The sequence below is a fragment of the Crinia signifera genome, chromosome 3, assembly GCF_055691185.1.
Source record: "Crinia signifera chromosome 3, ASM5569118v1, whole genome shotgun sequence".
In the NCBI taxonomy this organism is placed as follows: Eukaryota; Metazoa; Chordata; class Amphibia; order Anura; family Myobatrachidae; genus Crinia; species Crinia signifera.
This window is the reverse complement of record NC_139219.1, coordinates 42,893,426-42,911,335: the sequence shown is the minus strand read 5'-3', so window position 1 is coordinate 42,911,335 and position 17,910 is coordinate 42,893,426. Positions and strand designations below refer to the sequence as shown.

Here is a 17,910-nt window from a genome sequence, read left to right as displayed (position 1 = left end):
TTTAGACCCGCACTCACATTCAGTATTGGATGAATATATGGAGAAATGTATTCAGCAATAACTTGATGCAATAATGAACACATCACACATCCGACAACCAATTCAATTGCTCCAGGGCAGTTTTTGTCAGGTCTATGCTATATAAATTAATTTATGGCTGAATAACATTCTCCATCACATAATACTGAAAGTGAGTGCTGGTCTAATGCTTTGCTCTGCCTGGAGAGGGTGAGTAGTATATATTGTATATACACACACTTACATATAGATTATTTCTCCACAAGCTCGTATAGAGTTTTGCCATTATTCATATTTATTTGACACTTTGCGGTTCTGTTGCATGTCCTAACAAATGCTATTTGGACACATGGGATATCAAACCGTATTAATTATTCTGCTGCCCCCTCCATGCCCCACATCGCATGTTCCCAGGCTCCCATTACCTTCTCTCTGCTGACGGATCAAGGCGATCACATCTGCTCTGCATATACAGCTGCCGGGTTCTCTACATTCCTTTATGGGTGTTTTCTGCCCTTAATCAGCGCTGAAGTTTAGCCTCAAGTGGTTGTTTCGCTCTTTCTGGAGTGTTTCATTTCATTTTATTTAATGTTTTATCGGGGGGACCCTAGAAATGTTTTCCTCCAGAGGAGATCACTGAGGATCCATCCTGATTCTCAGTAACTACCCTCCCTCCCAAAAAATGTCAGGCATTTCTTAAATGGACTGCACTCATCAGAAATAGCTCACAATTATTACACTGTGTCATCTCTAAATAGGCTACGTATGGTTCTATTTATTAAATCTGTCATCTTGCACTTTATGTTGCGGACATCTAAACGGCACAACCTTTCTCTGAAGGATAATAAAGATGATCTATACCCACCAGGAGAACAGTAAAAATGCACTTTCATTCGGCAATTTTGCAATGCTGGAATCCGATCTATGATATAATGTTGCATAATAATTAGAACATGTTGTTATTCTCTATACATTAACATTCAATTAGAGATCTTCAGTGGATCAGCAGCATTGATGGGTCCAAAGTTCATGTGGATAAATAATACAATGAATATTTCTAAGACATTGCCCTTTCTTTAACCCATTCATGAAGAGACATATCCTCTTTAAGCAGTGCTCATAAAGCCTCCCGCACGGCCCTCTGCCCATCAGAAGATAAAGCCACTGTTACCCATAATCTTACCGTCTTACTGTGATCCCTTCTTGCTCCATCTGCACACTGGGCCACTCCACAAAATACGGGTTGAGTATTCCTTATCCGAAATGCTTGGGACCACGAGCATTTTGGATAAGGGATTATTGCGGATTTCAGAATATTTTTTTTTTTTTACATACTCACCTGGTCTCCTTATGTCCCCTGGGGTCCACAGCGGCCATCGGATTCCTCTTCAGCGGCATCCCCGGTTCCAAGGATGCATTGTGCCAGTGATGTCGACGGCACACCCGTGCAATGCATCCTTGGGACAGGGGATGTCGCGGCATAGGAATCCGATGGCCGACGTGGACACCGGGGGACGAGGCAAGTATAAAAAAAACCACCAGCACTGCAGCCACACACAGGGGTATTTGTATGAAGCTTGGAGAAGTGGTATCTGTCCCCATAAAGAACGTTATGTGCAAGGTGATAATGCACCAGCCAATCAGCTCCTAGTTGTGAATTTACATATTGGAGCTGATTGGCTGGTGCATTTTTCCCTTGCACATAACGTTCTTTATAAGGACAAGATACCACTTCTCCAAGCTTCATACATTTACCCCTCATTCCTAAAATTATGCTTCAACCCCATATTTTGAAAGAGAAAAAATATAAGATACAGTGCTTGGGTTTTTACTGAAAGTAAAATAAATTAAATAAATAAAAAACATCACATATAGTTACAAATTCATAAACAGGTAATTCCCATAAGAAAAACATATATATAAAATCATTAAAAATGAATGGGTATCAATGGGTTCCAGCAATGTATGAGGGTGTATTTGTAGAGAGTTTGTGTTATGTCCAAAAACATGACATAACACAAACTCTCTCCTCAACCACATATTTTGCCTGCACTCTCTCACGTGCCACATTGCACAGCTTGAGATGGTTCCACTGCCAAATTTAGAGCAATTTCAGTCCTATTGGGAGAAATATGGTATAAAAATAATAATTATTATTCAGCAGCAGCAAATCCTATTGATTCTGTTTCACCCTGATTAGCTGCCACACTGTCTGACCTCATTGGACGATTGGCTACATGCCTTCCAGTTCCTAACCATGCAGCTGCCAGTACAATGCGGGGGGCCAGGATGCCTGGCTCCCTTGTAGTTGTATTAGTAGCTATTACTGCTTTATGGGCCTGTCCATGGAGGTGAGTGCTACGCTACAGCACATGCATGTTGTGTACGTAGTGACACCAGTGCATTTGGGATACACAGTATACAGTATATTGGAAATGTGCTGGGCGTTCCTGGGCAGTAGCTTATTCAGATAGAGGGCCAGATTCTCTAAGCTTCAAAAGTGATAAAATGGAGAGTGATAAACAGCCAGCCAATCAGCTCCTGTCTGACATTTTTCAAACACAGTCTGTGACATGGCAGGTAGGAGCTGATTGGCTGGCTGTTTATCACTCTCCATTTTATCACTTTTGAAGCTTAGAGAATCTGGCCCATAGAGAGATGACAATTTTTTTGGGGCATGTTATAAGAGTCCAGGCTCATTGCTCAAGTGTTTGCATACAAAGACAATCGCTCACATACTGCAAAATCCTGTCCTGGTGCGAGCAATAGTGACCTCTGAAGATGCACCAAGTGGTATTACAGCATCTGAAGACACTCGCAGTGGGCGTTTCGGTCCTTGCACATGCAGACTCACAGATATACACCAGGAGAGGGCTAATATCTTATCATTAGCATAGAACCGGCAGATACAACTACGGCCAATGAGGAGAAAGCAGCCACAGCATCATGTGACTCAGACTCTGCCACCATGGGTGGTAATATAGCTGTGGTGAGGCAGGTGCTACTCTGTGCTCCCCCATGGACAGGGAATAAGTGAATGTATACTGTTCAAACCTTTCAAATCTGAAAATATAATTGTAATGGCATTTGCATGTTAAATGGAACCTGTAGAATGTGTTTCCAGCAGTGATCTGCTCGGTCGTTTCGACTGTACTGGCAACAGTGCAGTTGGTTTCAGCATCTTCCCGTAGGAAGCAGGGTGCCCCCGCAGCCAGGGCAGGCGACAGGGGGGGGTCAAAGGGGACACTTGTACCGGGCCCCAACCTTGTGAGGGGCCCCAAGGCTCTGAGGGGCTCAGGGGATGTAAGCATGGCTGCTGCCCTAGCAATAGTTTATAAAGGTGCTGCCTGCCCACCTGGCTTCCTGGAAGGAAACTTACAGTACATGGGCCCCAATCCAGTATTCCCCCTCAGTCTGGTCACCTGTCCGGCTACCAGTACAAATGCGTTACGTGACATCACACAACACAGTGAACCATATGATGCACAATGCTACGCCTTCCCATCTGCCCTGCCATATTATATTTCATAGTGAATATGAATTATCATTTATTTCTAATTATAAAAACACATTCAATGTAATAAAAATCTTGGTGTGCCGTTGGGGAGCCCCAGAGATATCAGTGTACCGGGCCCCAAGATTTCTGTTGCCGGCCCTGCCCGCAGCTCCCTGTCCATCACAGCACAGCTGCACAGAGAGGGTACATTCCTCTGCTGCACCCAGGGAGAACGGCTGAGCTGGGGAGTGCTCAGTGCAGAATGCATGTTCTAACACACACACACAGTCATCAGCAAGACTTGTCATTCCTATTTACTTTCAAAGATGAGGGCATACTGTATATCATCATGTATATTCACCTCCTTAGCAAGGCTTTATAAACACATTAACTTCACATTTCCAAAATCAAACAATGCTCATTTCTTACCATCTATGTATATAGTGCCGGCAGTGGCGGTTTTTACCTATGGGCTGCAGCCCCCCACCAGGTAACATCTGCCACTGCCTAAAGCCAGATACAGTCTGTGAGATTGCACTGGCTTCACTGTGACTGGCAGTGGCTTTCTATTGGAAGTACGACCTGCCAGTCACCCAATTCAGTCCCATTGGGACGTGTTCCCTCCGGGATGCCTCTACCATTAGGCAGCTTTAGGCAGCTGCCTGGGGCGCCAGGATTTGGGGGGGGGGGGGGGCGCGCCACCTCCAAGTTTTCCTTTCAAAAAATCATGGCTATCTATGAGGAATGTGCAACTTCTAAGACCTCACCACCATACTTTTCCTTGAGGCATAATTCCCTACTTTACTGCCCCCTCCTCCTTGTACTCTGTTGTGGGTGTCAAAGGGAGGCCTCCAGGGAAAGCAGGGGACTCGTCCATCTTCCCGGGAAGGGCTGGGATGACCAAACGATTTTTGGGAGCCTCCTTGGAGGGGGCAGTAGGGTAAAGTTTTGCCTGGGGTGCTGAGAAGCCTTACACCGGCCCTGGCCTCTATAGGCTGCAATAATGTAAGTCCATAAAAATGGGTTCAGCACATGCCCAGTACCGTGGTTGATACTGCGCATGTGCTGTACTCGGGACAGTGAATATGCTTCTATGCCGAAGCAGCTCATAGAGGATAGCACATGCACAGTGCGAAAAAGCTACTGTGCATGGGACAGTCCCGCGACGGGGGTCAAGACTGGCAGCGGAGGGAGGGGCGTCATCGCGGCAGCCCCCCCTCCTCCACAGAGGATAGCAGCCACTGGGCACCAGCATGTTTTGTTGCATTTTACAAATGGTAATATTATCCAGTAATAGAATACTTTAGCATATCTGTAGCTTTCAATATAAACCTATACACTATGTTGAATAGCACATAATAGGTTTGTCATATTGGTTCCTATGGCACCAGTGTGTGCTAAGATAAGTGAAGGGGCCGTCCACATTACTGCATGTGCGGACAGCTTTATTGGCTGTTATGTAAACATCACATAGAGGAACTGGAGTTGTCACTCATGCAGTTGTATCCAATGATGTGACTACCAGAGCAGTGCAGCTGCACTGGATGTGTTCAGTTTGTCTTTACAGGAGACAGTCACATATAGATGTAGTTATCCTGTAACTGCTATGAGTCAAGTCACAGGGAATAGACAAAATAGTACAATAAAGTGGACCTTGGTATTGTTGTATTAAACTGGACAGAGCTGATGTGACAACTTGTGTGTTATTTGGTCTGATTTGCATGGAATTAAACAGCCGTCAGGAAAGAGATTGTGTGATTCTATACAAATGATAAGCAAATGCAGCATCTGCAAGAACCATGTGCTGCATCTGAGGATGATCACCATGACGACCATCAGTCACAATTTGCAATAGTCCCAGACCCCGGTCATTCTGCATAAGCTGGAGCTAACTCAGACTGGCAAGGTCTGAGTTAGGGGGGACATGATAGAAATCTTCAAATATATCAAGGGTTTTAACATAGTACAGGTGGGAAATTTTCTTCAAAGGAAAACAAGTAATAAAACACGAGGACATGCACTGAAACTGGAGGGAGGTAGGTTCAGGGGAAATGTTAGAAAGAATTACTTCACAGAAAGGGTAGTGGATAAGTGGAATAGCCTCCCATCAGAGGTGGTAGAGGCTAAGACAGTAGATCAATTTAAACATGCTTGGGATAGGCATATGAATATCCTTACAAAGAAATAAGGATTAAAAAGGGTTGAGTTTACCTGAAGGGTAAAAAAGGGGCAGACTAGATGGGCCAAATGGTTCTTATCTGCCGTCAAATTCTATGTTTCTAAGGTCCAGGAATTCTGTGTCCCAATGACACAGGACCTTGTTCCAGCACTCCTGCAAAACGGGGGAGACATGTCCCCATTTAGGAGAATAGTTGCAATTTCCACCACCCAAATGCGGCCTAAGACGTGTTATGTTAATTTGCAGACCCCCAAACATTATATTTGCACGTACGGTGTTACCATCTAAATCAGGCAGTAGGGTGATCAATACTATTGACCTAACCTGCGTCCAGACATTTTCTGTGCCACATGGCCTGCTGAGGGCCGGGTTACCTCCCAGTTTGTTGTAGTGCTGTTCATGTGTTGTCCTCTTCAATAAACAGTAATCCACGGTAAGCAATTTAGCGGTAACACTCGATATCTTAAATAATGGTTAAGAGTAAATGTATGAGTACAGTCTGGCTAAAGACATTGAGACATTTCACTGCCATTAATATATTTGATAATGTACCAAGGTAATTATAAGGGGTGTGGGACAACGGGTAGACAGCAAAAACGTCTACACCATTAGGTTGACATGCAAGAAGGTTGACATGGGTTTAGGTTGCCAGTGATTTCATGTGCGACCATATTGCCAGTGATTTCATGTGCTATGGGCGATAAATTGCCAGCCTTGCAATGGTCGCTGGTTGCAAGAGCATGCTCCTGCGACTAGCGCTTTCCCCGGCAGTCAGCTGTTTCCCCCCAGGCAGTTTCACCTTCTCATCAGCGATTATCTCTGGTCCAGTGGCGTAACTATAGCACCGCAGCCCCCGCCACCGCGGGGGGGGCGCTGTGCATGTGGGGGCGCCGGGGGCTGCGGTGCTATAGTTACACCCCCCCAATCCCCCGCAGACTTACCTATCTCGCTGGTCCCGGCCGCTCCGTTCTTCTGCTGAGGACCACCACAAAATGGCCGCCCCCATATAGCACACAGTTCTCTGAAACTGTCTGCTGTATGGGGGCGGCCATTTTGTGGTGGTCCTCAGCAGAAGAAGAACGGAGCTGCAGGGGATTGGGGGGGGGGGGGGGTTGCATGGGCGGAGGGGGATTGGGGGTGAGGGGCGGCGGGGGGGCGCCCAAAACGTAGTTACGCCACTGCTCTGGTTGCTGGTGAAAAGGAGACACTGAGCAATATATTGCTTGAAAACAGGACAATGAGCAATATATTGCTCCGTGTGTACACAGCTTTAGTTACATTGCATTGAGACTAAGACGTATTTTTGGGTCAAAATGCCTAAGCTAGCAGTCACTGGACCTGGCAGCTCACTTGCACGTGGCATATTGAGGCATAATGAGGACACTTTTTTATTTTGTACCGTGCATTTTATATTACATATTACAGCTTATGTTTTTCCTGACCTAGGCCCTAATTCCTACTTTTATGCTAACCCGATAGTTTGACATACTGTACAAGTCCGATGGTGGGGACACTGCTCGTATAAAGGGGATATGGTCATTGGGTCTACAGCAAGTTGGTCGACAATCGTTAGGTCGACATGGGTCTAGGTCGACACAAGCATTAGGTCGAAAGTCAAAAGGTCGACATTGGGTTTTTCACCGTTTTTTGAGCCCACATGTGCCGACAGGCAGTATTTCATGCCCTACCATCCACTAGGGAGTGGTGAGAGAATAAAATAGTGTGCCCGAAGCATGGCGAGCGAAGTGGTGCACTGGAAACGGTGTGCATGTCGACTATGTCGACATTCGGGGGAAAAAACAGTGAAAAACCCATGTCGACTGTCGACCTTTTCCTCAATGATCCTCAGAAATCCCTGCGCCTGGCGATTTTGCCTGCCTGGTAGCCATGTTGGAATTCTGAATAAACAGTGGGAAGTACAAATGTTACCTTACTTCACTGCACATCGCCCCATATTGGAACATTATGTGCTACGAACACATAAATGGTGACTAAATAAAATAGCGTGAGCGTCGTTAGTCCATTGTATATGCGGAATAGGCCACTTTCCTGAGAGGGTTTCTACAGTTGCTAGTTGCAGGTGATTAGGGAATAAAAGCGTGATTTCTTATGGCCTATTTATAATTGGTGGTTGAGAAGGCCCTAAGAAGTAAAATTCCTTACCGCCACATACCGCAGCCCTGTGGAATGACTTTTCAGGGGCCAAAGTCTCTTGCTGGGAAAAGGCTCTGAACCTACGGGTTGGGATCATTCGGTCTACAGCATCTTGGTCGACATGGGGAAAGGTCGACATGGCACAATGTCGATACGGCTTTAGGTCAACATGTCATAAGGTTGATTAGGTCGACAGTGTCTAAGTTGACAGATAAAAGGTCGACTTGGGGATTTTCAGTTTTTTTACCCGAATGTCGACACAGTACACATGGACACACTTTAAAGTGCACCGCATCCCCTCGTTGTGCTTCTGGCACTATTTTATTCTCCCGACACGCCCTAGTGTGTCGGCACATTTCGGCACAAAGAACAGTAAAAACCCCCATGTCAACCTTTTGACTGTCGACCTAGTGCTTGTGTCAACTTAATAACCTGTCGACCTAGACCCATGTCGACCTAATGGTGTTGACCCAATGCTTGTCGACCAAATGACCGTATTCCGAACCTACATAGGGTGAATACAGTAGTAAAGTGGTATCTTCCACTATCCCTTTAGTGCCGGGATCATTGGAAACAAAAGTTACATGTGATGATGTTGAAAGAAATCTGCATTTTTCAGGGAGAAAATGAGATCCTTCTAGGCAACGCAAACAGCTTATCTCTACATTCCTTGGCGTCACACTGTATCACTCCTCTTTCCTAGAAATGTATAAGCAAGTAGAAGCTCGCAGTGCGGCCAACGCTGTCTGTGTTCCGTATCAGAGTCATGCATAGAGGGCTGTACGAGGGAACACAGTGTTCCTCAGCAAAATAAATAACATCAGATTTGTGGGATCGTTGAAAGGAAAATGAGAGAGAAAATTCTAGATGATATTATATTCTAGAGCACGTTCTGCCATTTATAGATAATGAAGAAAACTTTCTTTGCATTTATAGAAATTTGAATTTGGTTCCACAGAAATTGGGAGGACAGAAGTTTTCTTCACCAAATATATAGAGGATATCGTTTTATATGCTAAGTATCTGAGATTCTCAGTGGCAGATCTAAGCTGCTCTTACCTATTAATTAGGCAATTGCCAGCGCTGGGATTACAGTATTAGGCGTGTGCTTCACCTCCAGGCTTTACCAGTCATGTTCCCAAAGATATTTTACAGCTTGGAAAGTAGACTCTGTGTTCCTGCCAATTAAAAGAGATTTTGACTGAGTGATGAGCCAGGTCTTGTGTCTGATTGGGATGAGAAGGGATTGTAATTTCTGCATGTATGGGGCTGATTCGGAGGTGGAAGCTATGCACACAGGTGCTGCGTCTTTGTTTGCAGTTGCGGCTTCATCTTGGCTCTCAGCGACTACATTATTGTGCGCAGCTCTTAGTGGATGCGTCATTGTATGAAGCGGCTGTGTCTCTGGTCTCAGTGGCTGGTGGCAGAATAAAATGATGCTTAAAGTTTTAAGTAAGAAGATGCTAGCTGTTGGCTTCTGTGATTTCCAGCCGGGTCATCTGTGTTACCATCAGACGTGACTAGCCCTCAGATTACTCAGGATGTCTGGTGAAAGCATGCTGCCTGTGCCAGGGATGAAGGACCTGGCTTTGAAAGACCTGGAGTACAGGATTGGCACAATCCTGGTTTCTACATCCCAAACGTCTTGAAGCGCTGTGTGTAACATGGCAGCTCCAGGTTTGCACATGCTCAGTGCTGCTGCTGCGCATCTGTAGATCTAAAAAAACTGGATATGTTTGTTAATACTGAATTAATGATTCTCTCAGACCAAGAGGGTAATTCAGACCTGATCTCACATGCACAAATATGCAGCGTCCGGCATTTATGTAGACCGCCCCACTTGTGTGAAAGCCTGCCTTGCAAATGAATGTGATCGCTGTGCGTAAGATGTGTACAGCTGCAAATCTACTTGCAGCCATGCAAATGTGTTCAAAATCATTGGTAAACCGCTCACAATGAATGATTTTTTCACTGGGCCCCAGTCATTGCAGGCTCAGAGTTGCCAGAGTCTTACTCAGTGGCTGCGATGGAAACAGGAATCTCTGTCCTGTTGCTGACATCACACACCCTCCTATAAGACACTTAGGCACGCCTGCGTTCTCCCTGACACTCCCCAGCATGCCTGCGTTCTCCCTGACACTCCCCAGCATGCCTGCGTTCTCCCTGACACTCACAGCTTTTTTACCGCCATGCCTAGTGTTTTTGGGGGCACTCCCTGAAATGACCAGATACCACCCCTAGACGCCAACTTCCTGTCAATCATCTTGCAGCAGGCCAGCAAGTCTTCATCACAGGATGACCAAGTGCATGCGTGCTATGGGCATACGCAGTATCGATAATCGTCCGCCACGCGATCAGGTCTAAATCAGGCCCCAAGTGTTAAAAAAAAAAAAAACTAGAATAAAGGAAACATGTACAGGATATATAGATCTCAAACAAACTTCAGATTACAGCCCCACACGTTCTAATCCCTCCAGCCATCCAGCTGGGCCGTATAACTGGGCTGTGATAGACGCTCTCGTTTGTCCCAGGGACAGGCCTGAGTCATGTCCTGCGTTCCATCAGCATCTATTTACACAACGTGATTGGCTGGGACAGTATATTATACCATGCAGATTTAATGTTTGTGTGTTACGTTTGCTGCTAGAACTGTTTACAGGACGATATATATAAAGAACATCCCTAATGACTGCAATGACTGGTTTGTTTGTAAGAGTAAACGCTCTCCAGGAGTTAGTAAGAGGGCTGGAATTGTGAAATAATCCAGTCTCCCCGTGTGGTGGATCTCGCCTGGGTCCATATTTAGCAAAGCCACTGCACAGGAATTAAGATGACGCAATGCAGGAACGATGTTGAAATGATTTACATTTAGACATCTTGTATAAAGAGATTTTTTGCTGATTTTAAAACGTGTCTTCCCTCTCCTCTCTGCTGTTTAAATGCTTGTTTATTCCTAGTCATTAGAGTTAATGTAGCTGCCTCTTACTTCCTGCACTGGCTTCCAGTCAGACGCTGATCACTTTCCCATAAGCAAAGTGTGAGCAGTATGGGGAGAGGAGAGCCGCACGTGGGGGTAAACCAAGAAGAACAATAACAATCATCGCTAGATCAAGCAAAGCATAATTTTAACACAAACAATGTAATCCAGTTTTATAAACGTGTGGGTGGGATGAGTGGTCGCTGTTACGTGATAGATCAACAATGTGAGGTCTAATGTCAGTTAGTGAAAGTTCCCTCGTTCTCCTAAAACAACAGTGACAATCTACTGTATGCAATTTTGCCAGTGTTCAAGCAATGCCACCTTCTCACTTACCCTTACGTCACTCCTGGTCAATGTGAGTAAGGGGCAAATGTATTATGCTTTATAGTTTCTTAGTGTTGATATGTATTAAAAAGACAGTCACCGCAGAGGTGGCACAATAGCTCACCCCTCCAGCCATCTCTGATACGCCTGTGACGCAATAATGAATGTCTCCGTGTGGACGAGCTTCGATACCACAAGATTCTTATTCTAGAGTTCAGTGGCACGTGTACAAAGAATTCTGTAGGGGATATGGTCGCTAGGTCTACAAGCATTAGGTCAACATGACTGAATATCGACATGCAGGAAGGTCGACATGACTGAATGTCGACAGGGCCATTAGGTCGACAATCGTTAGGTCGACATGGGGTTTTACACTTTTTTTTTTGAGCTGACATGTGCCGACAGGCGGTATTTCATGTCCGACCATTCACTAGGGCATGGTGGGAGAATAAAATAGTCTGCCGAGCATAGCTGTGAGCGCAGCGAGCCATGTGAGGGGATGCAGTGCTACATTTCAGTGTCCATGTTGACTGTGTCGACTTTCGGGACAAAAAAGTGAATAACCCTCTGTTGATCTAACCCATGTTGACCTTCATTCATGTCGACCTAATGCTTGTCAACCTAGTTGCTGTCTATCGTATGATCCATACAATTTTGTAGATGGGCAAGGGACTGGTTACTAACACATCGCGCTCTGATTCCCTAAATCTCAGAACATTGTCGCTTCATGTGCTGTAGGTCTACTTCAGCTTCCTATAATCCAATATTAAAGGTGCATGTGTCTTCAATGTACCCACTATCATAATACTTATATTATATACTTTATAATATGTTTGACCACAGATGTGACCTTTAAACAGCCAGATCAATTGACATTGTCCTCTGCATACAGAATGATTTTGGACTATTTCAGGGTAGATTTACACAGTAATCGTCATAAATGTAAGACGTAGGTCTTGTGATGATATTGGTCTGCCTTTGGAACATACCCTGGAAATCTCCTCGTATTTCTAACTACTATCATGTCATCTAGGGCTTTTTATTTTAGGAAAGAGCAGGTCTGCAGCGTGGCAGCCGTGGTTGGGCTATCCTTACTCCTGCCACGGTAGCCTGTTGTCCATCAATAAGAGAGGACAGCTTCCCTTGACAGGGGTACATTACATTCACTTTTGAATCTCCATCTAAAACTGTTTTGTCAGTTTTAAATACAATGATTCTTTCAACATGTTTTTTTTCCATATGAAGTAGAATATTGTGTAATCCAGTGGTTCCCAAACTGTGCGCCTAGGCACCCTGGGGTACCTCGGGACACTTGAAAGGGTGACTCAGGTTGGAATTATTTTCTTATATAGCGCACACATATTCCGCAGCACTTTACAGAGAATATTTTCCCTGCTACAGTGGAGCTTACAATCTATATTCCCTACCACATGTACACAGACACACCACACAGACATTCTAGGGTTAATTTGTTGGGAGCCAATTAACCTACCAGTATATTTTCAGATTGTAAGAGGAAACCAGAGTACCCGGAGTAAACACACGCAAGTACAGGGAGAATATACAAACTCCACACAGTTAGGGCCATGGTGGGAATAGAAATACACCGTCCGTACTGCCCCATTTATATTATTAAGTAATGGACAAAACCAAAGCTGGTGGGTGACCGTTATAATATATGTCTACAATTAGAACCACAACTATGTCCACCACATAACAGAACCCAAGGGTGACCAGGGGTGCCTTGAAAAATTCTGATACTCCAGGGTGCCGTGATTCAGGAAAGTTTGGGAACTCATGGTGTAATCCATCTACCCCACAAGTTCTAAACTCAGTCCTCAGGACCCCACATGGTTCATCTTCTCCAGGTTACCTGGGGATTTTTAAAATGTGACACTTGATGCTACACAGTGCTCCTGCCGGGTCACCATGACCTGTGTAAGAATCCTGGGGACAGTTTGAGAACTACTGATCTACACCAATGGAAACATAACCCAAGTGGCCGGAACAGTATTCGAGGAAACATGTAAAATTTCACACAATATGGCACTTTGGTTGGGTATTATTATACACATATGATAATATAGGGATGAAGTGGAGATCAGTGGAAGCACAACCAGTAATCCTGACACCTGCTCATGCCGTGTGGTCTGTCTTTTTATACAGGATTTGCATATTGCACAGTCAGTCCTCCCATGGCCTTGGACCTGTCACTCGGGGTCCTGTGTGAGCGTCTTCAGCATTGGGGTCAAGTTCCAGCTGGTGTCCCTGTCCTTGTGGAGTGGCTGTTAGGAGAGGATGACCTCAGCAATGAGGTGGCTGTGACTACGGTAAGTACACTGCCCAGCAGCTACCTCCAGCACCTGACATATGGAATAAGCGTGTACTCTGCAGCTAGCACATGATGTAACCTGGTGGATAGGGAATGTTGGGCTATTCATATTACCAATTAGACTCACAGGTGTAAAACACACCAATGCAGACATTTTATGAGAGGATATGGCAGGCGTGAATACCAGTATGTAATAATTAAGTTGCAAAGGGGTTTTATGCCAAAGGGCTCAGAAGAATTTTATAATTACAAAATGAAAGCACATGAACACTAAGGAACATAAACAGTATAGGTGTTTTAAGAGCTATTGGGATTAGGGTGAGTTACAGTCTGGCTAAACAGGAAAGGCTTTATGCTTTATTAATTCCCAAACATTTTCTTACACAGCTAGGGGTTGCTGAGGAGAACACAGCTTAGTTATACTGTACATAGCAGCAGCCTCACCGTATACGGGCCGATGCGATGGCACCGTCACTGCACACATATAATATGTGGGTATTTAGCCACATGCAGATATGTGCACATTTATTCCATTGCACCACAATAGACCTATCCTAGGTGCACCACATTGCACTCCACACTAGACCTATCCTAGGTGCATTCCATTGCACCACACTAGACCTATCCTAGGTGCACCACATTGCACCACACTAGACCTATACTAGGTGCACCATACTGAACCTATCCTAGGTGCACCACATTGCACCACACTAGACCTATCCTAGGTGCACCACATTGCACCACACTAGACCTATCCTAGGTGCACCACATTGCACCACACTAGACCTATCCTAGGTGCACCACATTGCACTCCACACTAGACCTATCCTAGGTGCATTCCAGTGCACCACACTAGACCTATCCTAGGTGCCAGATATCCATCTGAGAACTGAAAGATCTATGCATAGCCTTCAATTTGATCCGCACACAGACATGGCCCCTTATCACCCAGTTACACTCCTTCAGCCGCAAGGGGCCAAGAACCGAAGGGCCTGATTCAGACTTGACAAATGCTAAATATTTCTCAAATGGGCAAAACCATGCTGCACTGCAGGTGGGGCAGATGTGACATATGCAGAGAGAGTTATAGAAGGTACACACGGTGAGATTTCCACTATTTTCTATTTGATTTTTGCTTGTAGAAGCAAAAACAAATCCAATGGAAATTGAATGGGCATCTAATAGCTTTTCCACAGATTCCATCCCTATGCGCGTTCACGTTTAGTGGAAATTGACTACAAGACTACATAGGGATGCAGTTAAAATCCCGGCGGTCGGGATCCCGGCATTCAGAATCCCGACGCCGGAATCCCGACCGCCGAAATGCCGACACATTCTCCCTCCTGGGGTGTCCACGACACCCCTGGAGGGAGAATAAATTAGTGTGCCGAGCGTAGCGAGGCACCGGGCCTGCTGCGTGGCGAGCGCAGCGAGCCCGCAAGGGGGGGCGATCCATGTCCCCCCCTTGTCGGCATTTCGGCTGTCGGGATTCCGGCGTCGGGATTCTGAACGCCGGGATCCCGACCGCCGGGATTCAATACTTAATCCACTACATAGTATAAATCAAATCGAATGCAAGATCAAGCGGCTTATCAAATTGAAATCGATCGAATTCCACATCTAACCGTGTGTAACCACTATTAGATTTGGGTGAGTTATTTGGTTTCTGTGCAGGGTAAATATTGGCTGCTTAATTTTTACACTGCAATTTAGATTTCAGTTTGAACACACCCCACCCAAATCTAACTCTCTCTGCACATGTTATTTCAGTTTCCCCACCCAAATCCAATAGAGGGTACACAGGTTGTGATTTCACTATTTTCCTATTTGATTTTGCTTATAGAAGCAAAATCAAATGGGCATCGAATGGCTTTTCCACATTTGATGCAGATTCGATCCCTATGCGCGTTCACGTTTAGTGGAAATTGAAAAGAAAAATAGTCTTGCCAGGCAAGACTACATAGTATAAATCAAATTGAATGCAAGATCAAGCGGCATATCAAATTGAAATCGATCGAATTCCACATCTAACCGTGTGTAACCACTATTAGATTTGGGTGAGTTATTTGGTTTCTGTGCAGGGAAAATAGAAAAAGAGAAAAATAGTCTTGCCAGGCAAGACTATATAGCAGAAATCGAACCGAAATCAAATCAAATGCCGGACCGAATTGATAGGGCATATTGAATCGAATTCCACATCTTACCGTATGTACCCACTATAACTCTCTCTGCGGTACTTGTGTACACGGCTCCCATGATGTCCATCGTATAGGAAAAAATCGCATCGCATGCGATTTGTAACAGAAATGCATCCAAATGCATTGAAATTAGTATCAAACATGTTCAATGGCCCCCAAATGTCATTTTTGAGGCTGTACCACCCCCACTATCAACGCGAACCCAAAGCGTGGCAAGCGTCGGCGGTACGCGTCCTACGACCTTTTCATACCCCCACTATCCACGTCGGCGTGGAGTTGAGAATAGAAAGTGTGGCGAGCGCAGCGAGCCACCGAGCCCGAAGCGTGGCGAGCGGACACGGATACCGTCACAGGTATACGCGTCCCCTCGCGGGCTTCACAGGTGTCCGCGTCACCACTCGCCACACTTTCTATTCTCAACTCCACGCCGACGTGGATAGTGGGGGTATGAAAAGGTCGTAGGACGCGTACCGCCACCCCTCGCGGGCTTGCTGCGCTCTCCACGCTTCGGGTTCGCGTTGATAGTGGGGGGTGGTACAGCCTCAAAAATGACATTTGGGGGCCATTGAACATGTTTGATACTAATTTCAATTCATTTGGATGCATTTCTGTTAAAAATCGCATGCCACTACATTTGGCATGCGATGGCATGCGATGGGAGCCGTGAAAGTACACAAGTACCCTCTCTGTACATGTAACATCTGCCTCACCTGGAGTGCAGCATGGTTTTGTCCATTCTGAGAACAAATTTGTCCTGCGATCAAGTCTGAATTAGGCCCATGGATTTGTCCATTTTAGAAATTTTGCATTTGTGATAAACCCTGAATCAGGCCCTGAGTCTTGTGCTCAACTTTACCACAACCACATAATGCAAGCAGAGGGGGGAATGGTGTCCTACAATAGTATTAGGCCGGTTTCACACAGTCCGGCTCCCGCCGGACAGCGAAATCCCGCACGGCCGGGGAGCCGTGCCGCACACAGTAGTTTATCATGAAGGGGATGGCCACAGCCCGGCAGCCGTCCCTTCCAGTGGCGGGATCCGCCTGCAACCGGACGGCCGGGCCGTGGCCGTCCCGTGTGAATGGACACAATAGTGTCCATTCACAACTACTGTGTGCGGCACGGCTCCCTGGCCGTGCGGGATTTCGCAGTCCGGCGGGAGCCAGACTGTGTGAAACCGGCCTTAGAAAGGTCTTCCGGGTGACAGTGCTAAGTTCAGATACTTTCTGTGTCCTGGGGAAGGATTTTGTATTGCCTGGGAAATAGAGCTTTGTTTATTTAGCTATGGTGCACATACAACTAATCGTCTCTTGAAGTTATTTGAGGTTCTATATATATATTTTTTATATGTTGTCTCTGTGAAGGTGGAAGACGATGACCTATTTGAGAAGGGTGAAGCCAACTTCTGGGCTGAGAAGCTTGTGTATAGCAGACTACTCTTTAAACACCTCAATGAGTTGATGGCCTCCACACACCCCAATCTACTCCAGGACCTGAGGCTGCACCAGATGTACGAGTCAGCGCAAGAGCGCTTGGACAGAGTACAGCGCCATATCTGCAGCTTGCCACCCGCTCCACAGTTCCTGAAGTCTGCCGAGTACACCAAATTACTGATTCATAAAGAAAGGACATCTCTGTGCATTCAAATACTGGAACTCCTGGCCAAAAAAACATGACTCGTATAACTGTTTAAAGTGATGGTAGGCAACGTGTGGTCCTCCAACAGTTAAATGCTGGTGATGGAGGTACCATTGGTTGCTTAATCCTGTTTTAAAGCAATACATTTGTTTTGTATCATTTCTGTTTTATTGTGAGAATTATTTTACCAATATTAAACAAATAAAATTGTATGTCCGTATCTGTAATTCCTCGGATATAGGCTTTTCCGTACGGCCTGTTTACAGTGACATAAATTCTAGATATTTCTGGTTGCTTTAGCAGAACATGTACCACAAAGCAGGAGCTCAGGACCTCGCTGAAATCTGGATTGCAACACAGTTTGTTTCTCTCAGAGATCTCGGTGAAAAACAGGATGTCGGGCAGCAGATGCAAAAGATTGAACTCCCCATCTAATAGAATGCTTGTAAATTTGTAGGAGGATGTTAGAAAGTTATTTTAACAAATAGAACAAACTAGAATTTGGAATCCAGCCATCTGTTCTGTGCCAGCAAAACTCCCAGCAGAATAGTCTGGCTATGCGTTGTGCGTCTTAATAGGGACCCAAATTAG

General features: G+C 45.4%; 1 protein-coding gene across 1 annotated transcript in view; it reads left to right on the top strand.

Annotated features, from left to right (window-relative positions):
• The window catches only part of THADA (THADA armadillo repeat containing), a 544,422-nt gene extending 526,891 nt beyond the window's left edge, over window positions 1–17,531 (top strand). The window contains exons 37-38 of the mRNA XM_083175704.1: window positions 13,318–13,481; window positions 17,046–17,531. Of these exons, the coding sequence (XP_083031830.1) occupies window positions 13,318–13,481; window positions 17,046–17,357 (476 nt within the window). The 3' untranslated portion in view covers window positions 17,358–17,531. The remainder of the gene's footprint in view (window positions 1–13,317; window positions 13,482–17,045) is intronic.
• The last annotated feature ends 379 nt before the right edge of the window (window positions 17,532–17,910 follow it).